The sequence below is a fragment of the Eubalaena glacialis genome, chromosome 11, assembly GCF_028564815.1.
Source record: "Eubalaena glacialis isolate mEubGla1 chromosome 11, mEubGla1.1.hap2.+ XY, whole genome shotgun sequence".
Lineage (NCBI taxonomy): Eukaryota > Metazoa > Chordata > Mammalia > Artiodactyla > Balaenidae > Eubalaena > Eubalaena glacialis.
Window position 1 is genome coordinate 65372377 of NC_083726.1, and position 20884 is coordinate 65393260.

Sequence of the window (20884 nt, forward strand, 5' to 3'; positions counted from 1 at the left end):
TGCCACGGAGCAGCTAAGCCCGTGAGCCACAACTACTGAGCCTGCGCGTGTAGAGCCTGTGCTCCACAACAAGAGAGGCCGCGACAATGAGAAGCCCGCGCACCGCGATGAAGAGTAGTCCCCGCTCGCCGCAACTAGAGAAAGCCTGCGCACAGAAACGAAGACCCAACACAGCCAAAAATAAATAAATAAAATAAATAAATTTATTAAAAAAAAAAAATCGTGGTTTTGTTTCCCTAATGACGTTGAGAATCTTTTCATGTGCTAATTTACCATTTGAATATCTTCTTTAGTGATGTGTCTATTCAAATCCTCTACCCATTTAAAAATTGGATTGTTTTCCTTCTTGTAATGGAGTTATAGTGGTTCTTTATATATTCTGGATACAAGTCCTTTATCAAATACATGTTTTGCAGATAATTTTTTTTCCTGTCAGCAGCTTCCATTTTATTTTCTTTTATGTCTATGTTATGTCTGTGTTTTTCTTGTAATATTTTGTCTGGTTTTTGTAGCAAGGTAATGCTAACCGAATAAAATGATTTGAGAAGTGTTCCATACTGTTCAGTTTTCTCAAAGAGTTTATGTAGAGTTGTATTATGTTTTCCTTAAATGTTTGGCAAAAAATTTACCAATAAAGCTGTCTGGGGCTGGAGTTTCCTTGAAGGAAAGGTTTTTAATTATTAATTTAATATCTTTAGTTGATTGAGGGCTTTTCAGGTTTTCTTTTTTTTTTTTCAATTTTTAAAATTTATTTATTTTTATATTTCTGGCTGTGTTGGGTCTTCGTTTCTGTGCGAGGGCTTTCTCCAGTTGCGGCAAGTGGGGGCCACTCTTCATCGCGGTGCGCGGGCCTCTCACTATCGTGGCCTCTCTTGTTGCGGAGCACAGGCTCCAGATGAGCAGGCTCAGTAATTGTGGCTCACAGGCCTAGTTGCTCTGCGGCATGTGGGATCTTCCCAGACCAGGGCTCGAACCCGTGTCTCCTGCATTGGCAGACAGATTCTCAACCACTGCGCCACCAGGGAAGCCCCAGGTTTTCTTTTTTATTGAGCTTTAATAGATTGTATTTATTAAAGGAATTTGTCTAATTCACCAAGTTTATTGGCATAACGGTTTTTCATAATACTCTCTTATTATTCCCACTGTAGAGTCTGTAATGGTGTCCCCTTGTTATTCCTGATGTTTGTAAATTGTGTCTTCTCTTTTTTTTCCCCTGGTAAAAGCTGGCTAGAGCTTTATCAATTTATTAATCTTTTCAAAAAACCGGGTTTTGGTAATTGCATTGATTTTTCTCCATTTTTGTTTGTTTTCTGTTTTATTTATTTTATTCTTAACCGTATTATTTCCTTCTGCTTGAGTTTCTCTGTTCTTCCTTATCTAGTTTCTTCCTCTAAGCACTGCTTTGGCAGCATCCTACAAATCTTGATATGTCATGTTTTCATTTTCACTCAGTTCAAAATTTCATAATTTTCCTTGTCATTTCTGCTTTGATTCATGGATTATATAGAAATGTGTTGTTTAATTTACAAATATTTGGGAATTTTCCCAGATATCTCTCAATTATTGACTTATAGTTTAATTCCGTTGTGATCAGAGAACATATTTTATATGATTCTAATCTTCTTAAGTTTATTGATATTTGTTTTATGGTCCAGATTATTATTCCATATGCATTTAGAAATAATGCATCCTGCTGTTGTTGGGTGAGATGTTCTATAAATGTCTATTGAGTCAAGCTGGTTGATAGTGTTTTTCAAAACCTCTATATCCTTACTTTTTTTTTTTTTCCTACTTTTTCCAATTCCTGAAAGAAAAGTGTTGAAATCTCTAACTCTAATTGTGGATTTATCCATTTCTCCTTTCACTTCTATAAGTTTTTCACTTCATGTATTTCGAAGCTATGTTATTAGGTTCATATATATATATAAGATTATGTCACCTTTATTAGTTAACACCTTTATCATTATGGAATATCCCTCCCTTTTTATCTTTGCTAATCTTTCTTGTTCTAAAATCTGAAATTAATATAGCCACTCTAGCTTTCTTTTGATTAGTATTAGCATGGTTTATTTCTTTCCATCTTTTAATGTATATGTATCTTTTTATTTAAAGTGTGTTTCTTGTAGACAGAACATAGTTGAGTATTGGGTTTTTCTTAATTGAATCTTATAATCTATCTTTTAATTGGCTTGTTTAGATCATTTATTTGTGATCTAATTTTTTAAATAAATGTATGAGTTTTAAAAAATTTATTTATTTGGCTGCATCAGGTCTTAGCTGCGGCATGTGGGATCTTTTGTTGCGGCACACAGGCTCTTCGTTGTGGTGCACGGGCTTCTCTCTAGTTGTGGCACACAGGCTCCAGAGTGCGCGGGCTCAGTAATTGCGGTACGCGGGCTCTCTAGTTGTGGTACGTGGGCTCTAGAGCTCGCCAGCTTAGATGTCCCGCGGCATGTGGCATCTTAGTTCCCTGCCCAGGGATTGAACCCACATTCCCTGCATTGGAAGGCAGATTTAACCACTGGACCACCAGGGAAGTACCTATTTGTGATCTAATTATCAGTATGATTATGTGTAAAAGAAAGAAGAAGTGCGGAGGGAGAGAAAGGGAAAAAAGGGGAAAGGACCCCAGATTGGGAATCAGAAAAGCAGGTTGAAGTCCTGACTCTGTACTTCCCAGCTCTGTAACTTTAGATAAGTCTCATAACTCTGAGCCTCAGCTGGCTCTACATGTTTGTAAGGATAAATAAGTTATTTGTAACCTACAACATGCTCTGAAATCATAAGGGATTAAAGGACCATCCAGTGCCAGATGTATAGATAGACAGATATCCATAAACCAGGGTGTGACTGCCTCAAAGACAGAACTAGGTCTCACTCTTTTTTGTATTTCTAGCATCTAGGCCCATGCCTGGAACATAGAACGTCACCAATAAGTGTTCGTTGAGTAAATGAGGCAATGAAAGAATTAACTTTGAATAAGTGAATGAATGATAGTATGTAAAAGACAGGTGGGTGTCAGGTGACAAGTTGTTAAGTGGCTATGGCACTGCTAAGAACTGAACTTATAATGTTTAATTCCTTATCTGTTAAATGTTTCAGTAACATGGAAGAATAATTTGCACATATATGTATTTTTACTTACATATTCATTAATTCAACAAATGTTTATTAAGTGCCTACTATATACCAGGCAAAGTTCTAGTCCTGCGCATACAATGATGTCCATTTTAATCATTTGTTTTAAAAAGGCCTCTGGCACTGATGATTACCTTCAGTGACAGTGTTGGTTAAGCCCTGACCCCTGGTGCAAATTGAAATATATTCCCATTAGTTATTGATTGGCTGTAATTTTTTTTAAATTAAAAGTTCTTTGGGAAACGAACTTTTTCTAATTGCTGTTTCCTACTTTTAGCCGTTGATATTTAGTTTGGGAGCATAACATTTAATGAGTTTTAAAAAGCAACAGGTCAAGTTAATATATATTAGGTGATGGATTAAAAAGCTAGATAATCAAGCAGATAGATGACAGGGAGTCATTCTTCCAATCAACCTGATGATGTCACTGGAGAAAAGAAGGTCAGTTGGAACGTGATGTCTGGCAGTTACAGGGAGCTGTGGCTAGGAAGAGGGTACTCAGGAGCTGCCCTGGAGTCCTTAACCCCCAAGCAGCCAACATCGTGTGTCCAGGCCCCTGTACCAGAGACACAGGACATCTTTGTGATTGACAGAGTGATCACAAATGGGGAAAGACGAACCCCCACTGTTGGTGACCCCTGCGTCGGTGAAAGCCATCATCTCAAGAATTGAGGCTGCCCAACTAACTCGGGCTCAGGAGGTAACCCCTTGAGATGAGGGTGTCACCCTTCTGTTGGGGTCTGACGTGGAGGCTGGGGACTGAGCCCAGATTTGGGTAAGATTCCAGCTCTGGGCCCTCAGGGGTCCTGGGATCCTCAGCAAGCTGGGTTTGTGGACAGATTAGTGGAGGGTGAGCTGGAATCAAACCGCCCCCGAGGCAGGGATGGGCCCAGGAAGCAGACAGCCCACAGGGAAGCCCTAGGTTGTCCCTGAGACACATCGTGGTGGGTCCTACCAGGGCAGGAGGAGGGGCCCAGAGTTCATGATTGGGGTCTGTTCTTGGCAACCTGTCAGAGTGCCCCAAGCTGAGCCCTAGAAACTCACAGGGAAATGGCCAAAGATTCAAATCACCCTGCACATGAGCCTCTGTGCATTTTTTTAACGGGAGCCTCTGATCCTGAGGGTTTCTTGGGGCCTCATTTTTCTAGTCTGTGGCCTCTGGATCCTTGTGAGGAGAGATGTCCAGAAGTCCCCAGCAAATTCTGAAATTCTGAAGAAATGTTCGCTGTGGATTTTTAGTATTCTCTCCCTGAGCTGGTCTTAATAATCAAAATGACAGTAATTAGAGCTAACACTTATTTTATGTGCCACGCGCTGTTCTAAGTGCTTTACAAATACTGGTTCATTTAATCTTTACAAAAACCCCGTGACAGAGGTACTATAATTATCTCCACTTTACAAATAAGAAAACTGAGGCCCCAAGAAATTAACTGACTGTCTAAGGTCACACTACTAGGACATGGCATCTGGCGCCAGAGTCCACACCCCAAAACACTACAATCTGCTGCCTCCTATATAGGATATTTCTTCCCAGCTCTCAGACATCTTGGACAATGTCAACTGTGTCATCAACCGCTTCCAGGAAGAATTAGGATATGATTTCAAAAAAAAGGCAAAATCTCACCAGACAGAGCAAAAGGGCAAGAAGAGATTCATCTTGCTGGAGAAAATTTCCTCATTCTCCAATGATGCTAAGACTAAAGAGAAGCACTTGTATGAAATTCTCCACTGGCTAGGTGACTGGGGTGAGTTTGCAGGGTGGGTGCAGTCCTGAGGGCGGGTGCCTTCCCCCCAGGACACTGGTCCCAGCTCACTCAGCCTCCTCCTTTCCCCTACCCTAGGTCGGCATTTGCTGGGAGGGGAGTGCAGGGTGGTGGGTGCAGAAGGCGCAAAAGACACATCGCAGCGCCTCTCCAGTGAAACATTGTCCCACTCATGTCGTAGCATATCACCTCTATTCCCTAGAGAGGCAAACATGTCATTGTCCAAAACATAGTAGATTGTGATATTAGGTGCATATGTGATGAAGCCTAAGTCATGGGTTCATTATTACATCTCATTTTTTAGTAAGGTAGAACCTAAATGCAAACTCACACTAGCTGTTTTATTTTTTATTTTTCCAGCTTTATTGAGATATAATTGACAAACAACATTGTGTAAATTTAAAGTGTACATGTGATTATTTTATATATAAACATATATATGTATATAGTGAAATGATTATCACAATAACATATCACCTCACATAGTCACCCTTTGTTGTGTGTGTGGTGAGAATATTTAAGATCTACTCTCTTAGCAAATTTCAAATATAGGCATACCTTGGATATTGCAGGTTCAGTTCTGGACCACCACAATAAAGTGAATCATGTGAATTTTTTGGCTTCCCAGTACATGTAAAAGTTATACTTATACTCTACTGTAGTCTGTTAAGTGTGCAATAGCATTATGTCTAAGAAAACAATGTACATTAAATATACTTTATCGCTAAAAAGTGCTAACCATCATCTGACAATGCAGGGTTTGCACAAACTTTCAATTTTTAAAAAATGCAGTATTTGTAAACAACAATAAAGCAAAGCGCAATAAAATGAGGTATGCCTGTATACAATACAGTATTATTAACTGTAGTCACCATGCTGTACATTAGATCTCCAGAACTTATTCATCTTATAATTGAAAGTTTGTACCCTTTGACCAACATTTCCCCATTTCTCTCACCTCCCAGCCTCTGATAACCACCAATTTACTCTCTGTTTCTGTGAGTTCAACTTTTTTGAGATTCCACATATAAGTGAGATCGTACAGTATTTGTCTTTCTTTCTCTGTCTGACTTATTTCACTTAGTGTAATACCCTCAGGGTCCATTCATGTTGTTGCAAATGGCAGGATTTCCTTCTGTGTTATGACTTAATAATATAGATCTTCCTTAGCTTATGATGGGGTTATGTCCCAATAACCCTATCATAAGTTGAAAATACCGTAAATTGAAAATGTGTTTAATACACCTAACCTACCAAACATCACAGCTTAGCCTAGCCTACCTTAAATGTGTTCAGAACACTTGCATTAGCCTACAGTTGGGCAAGAACATCTAACACAAAGCCTATTTTATAATAAAGTATTTAATATCTCATGTAATTTATTGAAGACTATACTGAAAGTGAAAAACAGAATGGCTGTATGTATACAGATGGTTGTAAGTGTATCCGTTGTTTACCCCTGTGATTTTTTTTTTTTTTTTTTTGGACCGGAATTATTTAATTAGGTTCTTTGTAAGAAGTTTAGAACACTACTTTGTGAGGATAAATTCCGTTTGTAAGAGCAAACACAGAGCGGAGGTAGCCCTGGAGCTGAGGAACAGCTTTGATTCTTCACAGAATTTGTGAGTCCACAGCTTTCTGATCAACCTTCCGCTGCTCTGTAATCTCGTATTTCTCTCTCTCTGTGTCAAAGATCTCACCTTCCTGGTGCCTGGGCTTACGCAGTTTCTTCTTCTTGAAATAAGCATCAGTGAGATGTTCTGGGATTTTCACACCACTGATATCAATTTTGGTGGAAGTGGCAATGACAAATTTCTGGTGTGTTCTCCGCAGAGGAACTCGATTGAGGGACAGAGGCCCAGTCACAAGTAGCAAGCCACTGCTCAGCTGCTTCAGGAAAATGACCCTCTTGCCTCTGTGGCGCCCAGTGAGGATAATCAGAATGGTCCCAGGAGTGATGCTAGCGCGCAGTTTTCTCACATGCTTACTGAAGGGTTTTTTGCCGTGACTCAACAGCTTTCGAGGCACATCTTCAGTAGGATAATACCTAGGCATTTTGCGAAGTTTAACCACCCGGGTACCACCATTCTTGTCACCATCAACTGGTTTTGTGACAGTAGCAAGAACCTTCACCTTCTTTTTCTTTTCAACCTTGGATTTAGCTGCTGAATACTTCCTCTTGTACAAGGCCTTTCTGGAATACATAGCCGATCGGGAATATCTGCCAATTCCTCTGACCAGGACAGGGTTTCGGCTGCAGTGGGGCTTCCCCTTCTTAACCTGCTTCACCTTTTTAGCCTTGCCACCAGCATCAGCCTTCTTGGCTTCAGGTTTTTTCTCCTTAGTATCTGGCTTCTCAGCCTTTTCACCCGCCATCTTGCAAGATGGGAAAAAGTACCCCTGTGATTTTGTGGCCACTTAGAGCTGTAGCTTACTGTTACTGCCTAGCATCATGAGAGAGTATTGTACCATATATCACTAGCATGGGAAAAGATCAAAATTGAAAATTCGAAGTATGACTTCTACTGAATGTGTATCACTTTCGCATCATTGTAAAGTCAATAAATCATAAGTTAAACCATCATAAGTTGGGGACTATCTATCTGTATTTCATTATATATACTACATTTTCTCTATCCATTCATCCACTGACTGACACTTAGGTTGTTTCCATGTCTTGACTGTTGTAAATAATGCTTCAGTGAACATGGGCATGCAGAAATCTCTTGGAGACAGTGATTTTGTTTCCTATGGATATATACCCAGAAGTGGGATTGCTAGACTATATGGTAATTCTAGTTTTAATTTTTTGAGGAACCTCCATACTGGTTTCCAAAATGGTTATACCAATTTACATTCCCACCAACAGTGCACAAGGGTCCCCTTTTCTTCAGGTCCTCACCATTGCTTGTTATCTCGTCTTTTATACATAATAGCCATCCCAACAGGTCTGAGGTACTATCTCGTTGTGGCTTTGATTTGCATTTCCCTGATGATTAGTGATGTTGAACACCTTTTCATATACCTGTTGGCCATTTGTATATCTTCTTTAGAAAAATGTCTATTCATATCCTTTGCCCATTTTTTAATCGGATTATTTGTTTTTTTGCTATTAAGTTGTGTGAGTTCCTTATAGATTTTGGATATTAACTCCTTATTAAATACATGGTTTGCATGTATTTTCTCCCGTTCTGTAGGTTGAGGCTTTTCACTTTGATGATCATTTCTTTTACTGTGCAGAAACTTTTTAATTTGATGTAGTTCCACTTATTTATTTTTGCTTTTGTTGCCTTTGCTTTTGGTGTCATATCCCAAAAAAATCATTGCCAAGACCAATATCAAGAAGCTTTTCCCCTATGTTTTCTTTTAGGAGTTTTATGGTTTCTGGACTTGTATTTAAGTTTTTAATTAATTTAGAGTTAATTTTTGTGAGTGGTATAAGATAGGAGTCCAATTTCATTTTTTTGCATGTAAATGTACAGGTTTACCAGCACCACTTATTGAAGAGATTATCCTTTCCCCATTGAGTGTTCTTGGCTCCCTTGTCAAATATTAGCTGACCATATATGCATGGGTTTATTTCTGAGCTCTTGATTCTGGCCCATTTATCTATGTGTCCGTTTATATGCCAGTGCTATAGTGTTTTGTTTACTATAGCTTTGTAATATAGCTTAAAATCAGGTAGTGTGATGCCTCCAGCTTTGTTTTTCTTTCTCAAGAATGCTTTGGCTATTTGGGGTCTTTTGTGGTTCCGTATGAATTTCAGGATTGTTCTTCCTAGTTCTGTGGAAAATGCCATTGAGATTTTGATAGGTATTGCACTGACTCTATGGATGACTTTGGGTAGTATAGACATTTTAACAATATTAATTCTTCTGATCCATGAACATGGGTTATCTTTCCATTTACACGTGTCTTCTTTAATTTCTTTCATTAATGTCTTATGGTTTTCACTGTAGAGATCCTTCACCTCCCTTGTTAAATTTATTCCTAAGTATTTTATTGGTTTGATGCTATTGTAAATGGGATTGTTTTCTTTATTTCTTTTTTGGATAGTTAATTGTTAGCATGTAGAAATGCAACTGACTTTTATGTGTTGATTTTGGATCCTGTAACTTTATTGAATTTGTTTATTAGTTCTAATTGTTTTTTGTGGAGCACACTAGCTGTTTTATAGAGGGACTCAAGGGTGATATTCAAAGTACTGAATGGATACTGAGCCAAACAGCACTGATGCCAGCTGTAAGCAACTGGTATAGCCATTTGGGTGTGGACCAGCTGCATGCAGCCCTGGAGTCAGATGCTACCCCTGTTAAGATCAGAGTTATCCAATCAGGAGACCTCAGTCTGGTGTGAGGTATGGTGGATGCTGCAGTGTTGGAGGAAGATGGTATAGGGATATGCCCTACCCCTACTCACACTGCCCTGCCCCTGAGGAGCTCTCGGTTCAGTGGTCCTTCAGCTGCCCCCAAGAACTAAGCAGGGCTGTTGACTGCAGTTAATTCATTTAATTGTCCAGATATTGGACTAGGCAATGAGGATAGAGCAATAACAAGATAGGCACATTCCTGGCCTTGTAGTACAACAGTGCTGTTTTATGTCTATGCATATTTTCTACATGGCAGGTCTCATGTTAATCATTTCACTTGTATTATCTCATTTAATCCATACCCAACCCTTTTTTGGCAAGGATACTAAGGCTCAGGGGAATAAGTGACTTGCTCAACATCATACAGCTAACAAGAGGTTTAAACCAATCCAACCTCAAAGCCTGCTGGTGTAACCCCTGTGCTATAGGGCTATTTGGGGCTCCCTAGAGGACAGACTATTCTCAGCCTGCATCTCCCACTCTCTCTCCAGGTGACAGTCTGACCTACGAGATCAGGAACAGGAAGAGTGAGGAGGAAGAGGAAGCCCTGGATGAATGGATCGAGGTGATGGAGAAGGTGTTACCTCTCTCCCTCATCGCCACCAAAGGAGGCATCGAGTCTCTCATTTCCCTCTGCTCCACTCTCATTGAAGGACAAAGGAAAGGGGCACAAAGTAGGTTCCAGGAGCACCTGGCAGGGGAGCTGGGTGGGGTGGATGCCATCTCAAGGAAAGAAGTCACACACCAGGGTCTATGGGAGTCTTTCTGATTCTCCTCCATAACAAAAGCTTTAGCTGAGATGGATGGTCAGTAGTAAGAGGTTGGGGTGGTGGACCCAAGCTGAGAAGTGAGCAGTTCTGGGCTGTCCCTCAGGGCTGAAGGAAGGTGTGATGTGGAGACAGGTCCTCGTTGGTGCTCCCTGGAGCTGCAGCCTCGTGCAGGTTCTGGGGAACAAGGCTGGAAGGTCAGAAAGGGTGGAGTTTATAGCTAGAGCTAGAGGAACATCCTTTCCTTAAACCAAACCCAGATGCAGAGCCAAGAAGTCTGGTGAGACTCATCTGGAGGCCCTTCTAGAACCTTCTCGATTGTGGCTACTCCAGAAGTAGCCAGTCAACAACATGACTCAACCTTGAAATATTACTCCTCTCAGCACTAGAAGGGGCCTGAGATTATCTAACTGCCACATTTTGTAGATGAGAACATTGAAGCTCAGAGAAGAGAAGGATCCACAAGGAAAGCCTGTGGCAAACCTAGGCCCCACGCATAGGTTTTCTGGCTTCTTAATCTTACTCAAGAGCGTGGGCTTCGGAGTCAGACAAACCTGAGTTTGAATCCCAATTTCTAGCTGTGTGACTTTGGGCAAGTTACTTCATCTCTCTGAACCTCACTTTCCTCATATGCAAAGTGAGGAGAGCATTGCCTACTTTACAGGGTTCCACGTGGTGTGAGGCATCTGGCACCGTGCTTAGAACACACACTCAGGGCTTAATAAACAAGAGCTAACATTATCATTTTACCATTGATTTTCATGGCCAGGTTCCTTACCAGTCAAGCAAGGTCGATAGCTGGGAGAGGGAGGAAGCAAGGAAAGGTGGAGGAGAAGGAGACAATCTCTCCTACTATCCTTGTCATATTATGTCTTGAAATATAGTTATTTGTTTACTTGATTTATTTCCTTGCTAGGTTATAAATTTCTGGAGGGCAAAGGCTGTGTCTTACTCATTTTTTTAGGGATTAGTTATTGAGCACTTTCTAGGTGCCTGGTACAGTGCTTGGTACTAAACATGCATAATCTACTTACGTCCCATGAAGTAAATACTATGATTATCCCCATTTTTCAGAAATAGAGGTGCTGAGAAGTTAGGAAACTTGCCTAAAGCAAGTGGTAAGGATGGGATTCAAGCCCGAGTTATCTGACTCTAGAATCCATGCTCTGAACCGTTAGAGCATGTGGCCTGACAGTATTAGCTAAATGCTAGCTTGATTTCAGTGTCATTTAATTTCCATATTTCCTTTAGCCCCTCATCCAAAGTTAGCCAGTGTTTTGTCTGCCAGTGATGTTCACTGAATGAGAAATGAATGGATGCTCCAAGATAATCACTCCAGCAGCTCTACACATGGTAGATCCAAGGGGATACAACTATGACCATGGACCATCCCTGAGGAGCTGAAGTCTGCATATGAATGGGTTTGAACACAAAGTGCACAATTGGTGTTTATGTACATTTTCCTGCTCTCATCAAAGTATCAAAGGAGTTCATGAGCCCCAAAATGGAAAAAGACATTAGTCATTATAAAAGAATGTGAACCATTGCAGGACCATGTGATAAATTCTCTACAAACACAGTCCAGTGGTAACAGGAAAGGGAAATACAACTTCGCAGGTGATCTAGAGTCTAAGTGCCAGATGGGCTTCCAGAATTTAGATAGTTGGCAATGGGTAGCCAAACAGAGATATTGAGACTGGGAAGTAGCATGATTAGAAAAATCACTCTACTCCAGGGAAATATGGAGGATCAGGAGTGTGTTGAATTGGGTTGAACTGGATCGAATAGGTCCAGACCCCTCTGGGTCCTGCAGGTGCTGTGGAGCTGACAGACCCTGACAGGTAAGCTCTGAGCAAGCTCTGAGCCCAGCAGAGATCTCTCCTGACAGTATCTCCCCTGGCCTCATATAATGCCCCAGCTCCTTATTGCCAAAGCCCTAAGAAGGTTGGATAGGAATTTGGCTAAGCAGGGTATGGAGAATCAGTATAATCCTTGGATCCATGCGAGTTTATTGCCTCTGTTCTCTCCACCTCTCCTAGTGTCCAAACGCACCTTCTGGCAGGGCTGGCAGGAACAAAGCCCACAGAAAGTGATATCCTGCCCTCAGCCACTGAGCCCAGAACAGATGCTCCAGGACAAGCACACTACCTGCATTAGGGTCTCCGAGGTGAAGTTCATGCTGCAGGAACTCCTGGACTCCACGATGTTCAACCAGGGGGAGGTTCGGGCCATCAGGTACATGTCTGCTGTGGTCGAGAACCTCAACAAGGCCTTGATGCTCCAGCACAAGGAGAACAGAAGCCTGGAGGCCAAATACAGGCACCTGAAAATAGAGATGACCAAAGAACTCAGCAGCCAGAGGCTGTACTTCCAGAAGTCCCTCCAAGTCCTCAAGAGTAAGAGAGATGCCCTTCTAAAGCAGGTAGAAATTCTAGGGGGAAAGTACCATGACCTTCTCCTGATGAAGCATGCTTTAGAGTTCCAGCTGAAGAAGGCTCAGTCTGCTAGAGGTCAGGCAGAATACTCAGTCAAGACCTTGGTTGACTCCCCAGCCCCTGCCACGAAAGAGGCCCTCCCAAAGAAAGAAACAGTCATAGAGGAAACCCAACAGGAACCCAAGAAGGAGGAGCAGTTTTCACCACTCTCCCCAAGTCCCCTGGCCATGGCCTGGGATAGTAGTGCTAGGCCTTCCACATGTCAACCACTTTCCACCATGACCATGCATTCAAGGATTGCAGATGTGTACAGCAGCAAGGACACTGAAAATCTTCAGCCTGTGTTGCCATCCTCCATGGATCACAAGTTTCCTAAGAAATGGGAAAGACCGTCAGCAGAAAGCCCAGGCCACAAAGTCAAAGACCAGAAGGACTTCTTCCAGGAAGTGACCCAGGAGAAGGAAGGACTCCAGATGAAGTCCCATTTTCAGAAGGAGCTGTCCCCAGAGAGCTCTAGGAAGGTGGCCTTGGAGAGCAAGCCAGAGCACTGGGAAGAGGAACTCAGCTGGGAGAGGCGAAGGCAGCAGTGGCTGGAGGAGGAGGAGATGTGGCTGCAGTGGCAAGAGAAGTGGGCCCTGCTGGAGCGGGAGAAGCGGCGGCAGTGGCAGCAGGGGGAGGCAGCAAGCGGGCGGCAGCAGAGATTGGACCAGGAGCACGGGGGCCCGTGGAGGGGGCCGGAGCAGACAGGAGAGGACGTGGAGAGAATGGGCTTCATGCCCACCAGTCGATGGAGGGACTTGGAGGAGGCATCACTGGCTCCTCCCCCAAGCCGGGCCCAATCTGCTTACCAAGGCAGGAGGCCACACTTGCCCAGGTCCCCTAAGACCCAGCAGCCTGCCCCCAGAAACCAGAGGACCATGAGTTCTGCCGAGTTTACTCAGAAACCACGGGCTCGCTGTGTTCCCACAAAGCCCAAGAAGACGGCCTCCCTTCCTGTCATGGGGACATCCCTCCGAAAGGTGACCCAGCCCCCTTTGCATATATCCCCAGTAACTCTGAAGGAGAAGGTATACCACATGGACGTGGAGGCCCAGAGGAAGAACCTGCGGCTCCTGACTGAGGAGGATCAGCTGGGGCTGCCCCACCACCTGCGCAACAAGGTGCGGGAGCTCACCACCACCGCCGTGGAGCCGAACGCGCTCAAGCTGTGGTGCCTGTGCCATAAGTACATCCTCTACAGACATTTCCAGAGCCTCCGGTAGGTCCTCCCTGGCACCCACCCGCACCCACCCACACCGCTGCAATATATGGGCAGAGCCAGAACCCAGTGAGAAAGGAGGAGCGTGGGGCAAGTGGGATGGGGAGAATCACCCCAGGCCTGGACAAGGTTCCCCTGAGGGAGGGTACCTGCGAAGGACACCTGACCTCGGAGCCTTGGGCAGCCCTGAAGGTGTGGGAGGTCAAGCACTTACACACTGCTCTCCCTCTAGTGAGTTTTCCTGTAAGCCTTTTTTCCTGTCTTCCTACTGCCCTGTCCGTAACCCGCCTAACACACTCCCCCATTTGCCTTACTTTCTATTCCTGTTTCCAGCCCAGCCCGAGCCTCCTCACCTGACATCACCTCCTGCTTCTCTGCTCCCTGTTTTCCCCAGCTCTCACAGACACAGAGTCATCTCGGTTAACAGAGAGTTGGGGGCAGGAGGAGGCTCCTTCACCCACTAAATCACTTCCTTCTCTTCCCAGACAAGAAGTGATCAACCACGTACAAGTTGTGCGAGAAGCTGGGGCTGCCTACAAGGACCAGAACCTCTACTTCTTCCTGGAAAACATCGACCGCCTGCAGAACCTCCAGCTGCAGGCCTGGACAGACAAGCAGAAGGACCTGGAGGAGAAGCGCCGAGAGTGCCTGAGCAGCATGGTGACCATGTTCCCCAAGGTGGGCCTCCCACCCGGCGACCTTCTCAGGGGTCAGCACAGCCAGCAGGGATGGGGCCAGGGTGGAGCCATGGGGCTGTGGGGTGTACCTGGGCACGGGGGAGCAGTTGGGAAATAAGAGAGCAGATTAAAGCCTCTGAACCAGGAAGAGGGGAAGGCAGGAGACAGCCTGAGTGTAAGGAAGGCCAGTTTTCCAATCTCCATATATGGGGAGAGCAAGAGAGGGAGGGACCCTCTAAAGGAGCTGGACAAGAAAGCTTCTTCTGGAGGGGAGGTAGTTGGAGCCTGCAGTCCCGACTCTGTGCTCAGATTCTCCCTCCCCTGTGGGTCTCCCTGTCCTGCTCTTGTCTGATCTGGTTGCTCTCCAGGCTTGGTCACAGCTGTCTTCTTCACCCTCGTGCTGGCGACTCCCTTTGCTTCTCTCTGGGGACAGCTCCCCTACTTTCTCTCTTTTTTTTTTTTTTTAATGTGCTTTGTTTTTGTTGTTACGAGGTAGAACTTTTTTTTTTCTTTTTGGCTGCATTGGGTCTTCGTTGCTGTGCACGGGCTTTCTCTAGTAGCAGCGAGCGGGGACTGCTCTTCGTCGCGGTGCGCGGGCTTCTCATTGTGGTGGCTTCTCTTGTTATGGAGCACGGGCTCTAGGCACGTGGGCTTCAGTAGTTGTGGTGCATGGGCTTAGTTGCTCCGCGGCATGTGGGATCTTCCCAGACCAGGGCTTGAACCTGTGTCCCCTGCATTGGCAGGTGGATTCTTTTTTTTTTTTATTTTTTAATAGTGTAATTTAAATTTATTTTTATTTTTTTATTTATTTATTTTTGGCTGCGTTGGGTCTTCGTTTCTGTGCAAGGGCTTTCTCTAGTTGCGGCAAGCGGGGGCCACTCTTCATCGCGGTGCACAGGCCTCTCACTATTGCGGCCTCTCTTGTTGCGGAGCACAGGCTCCAGACGCGCAGGCTCAGTAGTTGTGGCTCACGGGCCTAGTTGCTCTGCGGCATGTGGGATCCTCCCAGACCAGGGCTCAAACCCGTGTCCCCTGCATTGGCAGGCAGATTCTCAACCACTGCGCCACCAGGGAAGCCCAGCAGGCAGATTCTTAACCACTGCACCACCAGGAAAGTCCCCTTACCCTTGACTCTTAATTGACAGTTTGCCTGGATACAGAAGTCTAGGTTAGAATTCATTTTCCCTCACAATTTTGAAGGCACTGCTCATTCATTGCCTTCTAGGTTTTGGTGTTGCTGTTGAGAGTCCAAAGTCATTCGGAGTCCTAATCCATTGGGTTTGACCTATTTTTATTCTCTAAGGTCTGCCTTCAGTTTCCTCTACTCTTTCCCCTGCTACCAGGGTCAGAAAAGCAACGAGTGCTGACATGGTCCACAGGAGGCTAGCTGATGGCTTGGAGGGATTGGAGAATCCCACAGCAGTGACTCAGAATCTGCTGAGATCTCCTCTAGGGTTGGGCCAGGAGGTTACCCCCCTGAGTCCTGAGCAGCCATGGCCAGAGTCTGGGGGAAGCAGTGTCCTGAGGGATTCAGTGTTAAGTGCGGGCATCAGGCAGTTGGAAGAGCCTTGGCCATGGGGATATCTCCCAATTCAGTTTCCTATCACCTTATATTAGTCCTGATCACCTCCTGTAGGTGTCTTGACTTGCTAAATTGGTTTTGAGGTTGAGAAGGAAAGGGACCATATATATAATAATTCTTTAGGTGGCTGTGAGGGTTCCTCCAGCTCCTTCCCCAAGGCCAGGGCAGAGGCTGAATGACAAGACTCGGAGAGCATTCCTGACACAACCTGGCCCCGTAACATGAGTCTCTCACAGTTCCAGCTGCTCTGGTTTCCTTTAGTTTTTTCCTTGCTGTTTTGCCCATTGTCCAGATTCTCCACAACAAAGGAGAAAACAGGAACTAAACCAGCAAAGAACAATTCAAGGAATTTCTGGCAAATGCAATACCCTGAGGTCCCAGGCTTATCTAATTGGAGGCATTCCCTGGGCCTCACCCTTTCTGCTCTGCCCCAAGTCAGGCAATGCCTCCTCTGGCACTAGAGAGAGGATGAATTCCTGTCTCCCTGATGCCTCTCTGCTGGTTCCTCTTAGCTCCAGCAGGAGTGGAACATTAACCTGAACAACCTTGTGGTCACCTCCCCAAAGTCAAGGAAAAGCAAGCCTCCCTCATCCTTACTGCGGCACATCCATTCCAGCAGCCCCTCATGCAAGCAACACCTGGAGCTCTTTATGACCAAGCACCAGCAATGTGTGCCCCTGCGGATGGCCCAGTAGGTGCACGGAAGCCGGGGGCAGCTGGCTAGGTGGGTGAGGGAGGCAGGGAGCAGGGGTGACCAGACTTAGGGGGGGCTGGCAGCTCAGTGAAGGCACAGACAGGCAAAGCTCACCCCATGAGTTGCAAGGAACCTGGCTTCTTAGCTGCCTGCCCAGCTCTGGCCATTGGCCCAGATGGGAGTATGTGTGTATGTGGTGTGTGGGCTTCACGGCACAGCCTGACCAAGTATGTTTCAAACTATGCAACTGAAAGACTCCTGGGACCCACAGCTGAGAACTTACAACCATTTCTACCCTGAGCATTGGTCTGGCACCTGCCACTGGTCCATCCATATAAATCAACCTGATCTTTCCCACCATGTGACCCCTGGGCTCAAAGAGAGACACCACGAGTCTCTGGGCAGCCAAGAAGAGCCACATCCAAACCCCCCTAGTGTGGCCAGTTCAGGGCTTCAGGCCCAGGGCATGTGCCTGGAGGAACAGGGGCTGTCTCGGCAGCCTCTTCCAGTAGTTCCTCAGCTAGAGGAGACCCAAGGAGGTGAGATTTAGAGTTGGGAAGGGAAGAGATGCGGCGAGGAAGGCAGTGACAACTATTTGAGAAGGGAAGAAAACCCTGCAGAGCTTGTTGCTTCCCAGTCTCTCCCTTTCTGTAAGTCTACCTCCTCATCTCTTCTTACACTTTCAACCTTCACACCCCAGCCAACAGGGGAACCAGCTGGAGGCCATCTGGAAGACTGATGTGGCCTCCTCCAGTCACCCAGTAGAAAAGAAGACCCCCACCAGCCTGTCCTGGGACCAGCTAGGGGGGTACCCAGATACTCCCCGGCTGTTGGCATTGGATGTGCATTCCTCCTACCACAAAAGCTTGATGTCCCTCAAGGCCCGGTAAGATGCAAGGCTGGACGGTTAATCTGGATTCAGGGAGATCTGCCCACCAAGGGCAGGGGCCAGAGTACACACTTCCTGTGTCCAACCGCCCAACAGCTATCTTTCCAAACATTAATAATGACCTCATTTACTGTACCACATCAGACAGAGAGATGCTTACCTGCCTCATTGGCCATGAGCTTGGGTCCCCACACCAGCACCATTCTAGTTCTCTCAAAGGACTCCACACGGCATCTCAGAAGATCACGACAGAAGTCCTTCCTTCCCACTTGCTTCCTGGGCTGCACATGAATTGCTCAAGAGGTGTTTCTTGCCCTAGGCCTGGGGGTTATTGTCAAGGAGAGCCAAGTGCAGGTATGGAGAGATAAGAGAGACCAAAAATCCCAGGATAAACTGGGCCCATCTTTGGCATTGTCATTTCCTTACTGCCTTCTAGAACTGCCCCTGGGAAGAGCAGCTGAGGGGAGGCGGGCAGGACTCAATGGGCCAACAAGGGACTTTTCTGGTTAGGAAGGTTCAACTCTGCCTCTCTTGGCTTGAAGATGTCAATATTGAAGACTCAAGGCTCTTTCAAGGAGCCTTTCTAGATTACTAACCCCAGCTGCCTCTTGTGGCCCTGGCCCTGTCCCAGTTAAAGATCTTTGACAGGGATAGGAATTCCCTGGCAGTCTAGTGGTTAGGATTTGGCGCTTTCACTGCCAGGGCCCAGGTTGGATCCCTGGTTGGGGAACTAAGATCCAGCAATCAATCAATCAATCAATAATATCTTTGACAGGGAGAGGGCACTGATGCCTGCCAGTGTAGACCTAACCAGAACCAAGGCTGCAAAATGCTGGTGCTGCCCCCATCCTCTCGACAGGAACTTAGGGAAGACAGGGTGGCATGGCAGCATCAAAGGAGGCTGGTCCTTGGCTCTGGTTCCGCTCTGAAGTGGGCCTGAGAGTCCCAGCTGGACATCAACATTATAGCCCACCTAGTACATAGATACCTGGTTTTCAGTTCCTGAAGCGTTCCCCTGTGTGTGTGTGTGTGTGTGTGTGTGTGTGTGTTGTTGTTGTTGTTGTTAGTTGATTTGGATACAGCAAACAGAACTGAGAATAACCAAAACAACTCTGGCAGAGTTTAGTAACCCAGAAATCAACTGGGGCCGCACCCTGCTGAGATTTGGCTAAACTTGCCCCTGACTCTAGCACCCCCATAGTGGTATCTCTCCTCTCTGAGCTCCTTCTCTCCCTCTGCATCCCTGCCAGTGCTTGGGCTCTGCTCGGCATCTGTTTCAACCTGAGGCACCAACCCCGCACACGTGAATATGTGCACATAAATATCAAGTATACACACTCCACTTAACCCCAAGCATTTCGTGATCTTGGTAACTTTCTGAAAATTTAGCGGGGTGATAGGGAAAGGAATTCACAGTGAACAGTACCAAAGAGCAGCCTCCTTTCTTCCCCTCTCTCTTTGGTTTAACATGCAAAATTCAAAAACTCTTTCCCATCTCTCATGCAGAGCTGTTCCACCTACACCCAGGCCGCCACTGGGATCTCAGCTTCAGACTTAAACACTAATCAAAATATTGTTCCCAGCAAAGACAGTTTCTCCTTTCCAGGGGAATTTAGGTGAATACAATTTTCTTCCCCTTTTTCAAACTCTACACAAGTTTTTTCAGTTTATCACACTACCAGGTGTAGAGACCAAGCCCTGCTGCTTCTGTCTTCTTTATGCACATGCCAGGTTGGCACCACCTACTTGTGTGTCAAGCTGGTCCCGAGATTTTAGTGTGGGTGCTGCCTACATTGTCTTGGGATCTTGCTACTGTGGCATGAGAATCTGCCGCTGCCCAGGCTACTGCTGCCCTAGGGTGGTGGTCGTGCTGCTTTCTTTGTGCATTCTCCGTGCGTGTGCACCTCTGGAGACACACTGCTTCCACTCCCAAAAGTGCACCCTTTCTTTGGCCGCCTGCCCCTGGCCCACCTCAAATCTGCAGGTCCACCTGTTGTGTGGGTCCAGGTCACTCACCTCTTCGTGATCCTGCTGACCTCACCAGCTCCCCTGGCCATGTTGTCCAGTTCACAGCACCAGCTAGTTTCATAACTAGGGCCAGCCTCGCACCGACTGTCCCATTCTCCTGGTCTGCCTGGCATTGGCAACCTGTCTCATCAAACGCCCGCTGGGGTGTCCTCTCAGCATGTGGGGAAGGGCTATTAATCTTCCCTCTGTGATTTGGGACCATGTCCTTCAAAAACCAGCTGACGCCCTTCTCCAAGATCTTTTTCTGCTTTGTCTTACACGTGTCTCCCCTGGGCTCTCTGTCCGACAGGTAAGATAGCTATGTGCCTGTACACACCAAGCGCTGTCTGCAGTTAGAGAAGTATCTTAACCTCGACTCTAACTGCCCTGCCCTCCCTTGCTCAGAGCCTATTTCTGCACAAAGTACACAATGGTTCACATGTGTGTGCTGAGATGCAGTGAGCATGGATTCATAGACTTCCAATGTGGTGCCGACAGAAGTGAGAGCTTATAACTTGGTTTCTGGGAAGGAACCAAGATGGGGGTGGAGAGGAAGAAACGTGGATGGGTAGGAAGGAGCAGGAAAGAGTGAGGGGAGGGAAGAGGGAGTATTTTGTAACGTGAAACGGGAGGAAGATTCACAAGAAAGGAAGCAGAGCCGCTGGGATGTGGCAGAAATGTTGTGTTAAGCAGTTCCACATCGGGGTCAGTCTGGGCCCAGCCCTGGACTGGTCTCCCAGAGACGACCAGGGAAGCTCTCGGGTGGGCTGGGTGGGTACTCACATCTCAGGGCCTTGTTTCAGCTGCTCCCCAACCGGTAACTGTATTAACTGTTTCAGTGCCTCAGTGACCCAAAGAAAGGAAGGCCAGGAACACCCAGAGGAGTCAGCTGAGCTTGTTTGTAAAAAGTCAAACGAGTCCTTCCCCGGAACCCTAAAAAGCCAGAAGGATCGAGACAATCCCAGTCCTCGCTCCATGCCTTAGCCAGTGATTCTCAAATTTGTTCCAAATGCAGATTCCCAGCTGGTGTTTTTAAACAAACACTCTGGGTACTGCTAAGTAATCCTAGAACTTTGAGAAACACTACTTTCCTCCTTCAGTCCCCAAACTGTACATTTTTAATAAAATAGAGATGTGTTTATTTTTTAAATTTTCTGCCTCATTGCTAAAACCCACACCTCCTCAACTCACTCATTTTTGGAACCAGGTGCATGACCACCTGGCCACTGACTTAGAAACCAGTCACAGAGGATCCCCCCAGTGTTGTGTCTGCCCTCCAGGAGCCGACCAGCCAAGACGGCCATA

At 45.8% G+C, this 20884-nt stretch overlaps 2 protein-coding genes across 2 annotated transcripts; one reads left to right on the top strand and one right to left on the bottom strand.

The window, feature by feature from the left end:
* Positions 1 to 3742: 3742 nt before the first annotated feature.
* FAM186B (family with sequence similarity 186 member B) lies at positions 3743 to 20678 on the top strand. The gene is made up of 8 exons (XM_061206663.1): positions 3743 to 3838; positions 4658 to 4883; positions 9762 to 9944; positions 12077 to 13730; positions 14216 to 14408; positions 16502 to 16680; positions 17384 to 17569; positions 20419 to 20678. The coding sequence occupies exons 1-8, from the start codon at positions 3743 to 3745 to the stop codon at positions 20561 to 20563; spliced, it is 2862 nt and encodes a 953-aa protein (XP_061062646.1). The 3' UTR covers positions 20564 to 20678.
* On the bottom strand, positions 6395 to 7277 carry LOC133100652 (large ribosomal subunit protein eL6). Its single transcript, XM_061204997.1, has one exon. The coding sequence runs from the start codon at positions 7275 to 7277 to the stop codon at positions 6513 to 6515; it is 765 nt and encodes a 254-aa protein (XP_061060980.1). The 3' UTR covers positions 6395 to 6512.
* Positions 20679 to 20884: the final 206 nt, after the last annotated feature.

Bases quoted from the DNA above. Each gene is read 5' to 3' on its own strand.
- FAM186B (XM_061206663.1), top strand. From the start codon at position 3,743: ATGGGGAAAGACGAACCCCCACTGTTGGTGACCCCTGCGTCGGTGAAA. The intron at 4,884-9,761 runs GTGAGTTTGCAG...CTCTCTCTCCAG, and splicing joins CCACTGGCTAGGTGACTGGG to GTGACAGTCTGACCTACGAG. The intron at 13,731-14,215 runs GTAGGTCCTCCC...TTCTCTTCCCAG, and splicing joins AGACATTTCCAGAGCCTCCG to ACAAGAAGTGATCAACCACG.
- LOC133100652 (XM_061204997.1), bottom strand. From the start codon at position 7,277: ATGGCGGGTGAAAAGGCTGAGAAGCCAGATACTAAGGAGAAAAAACCT.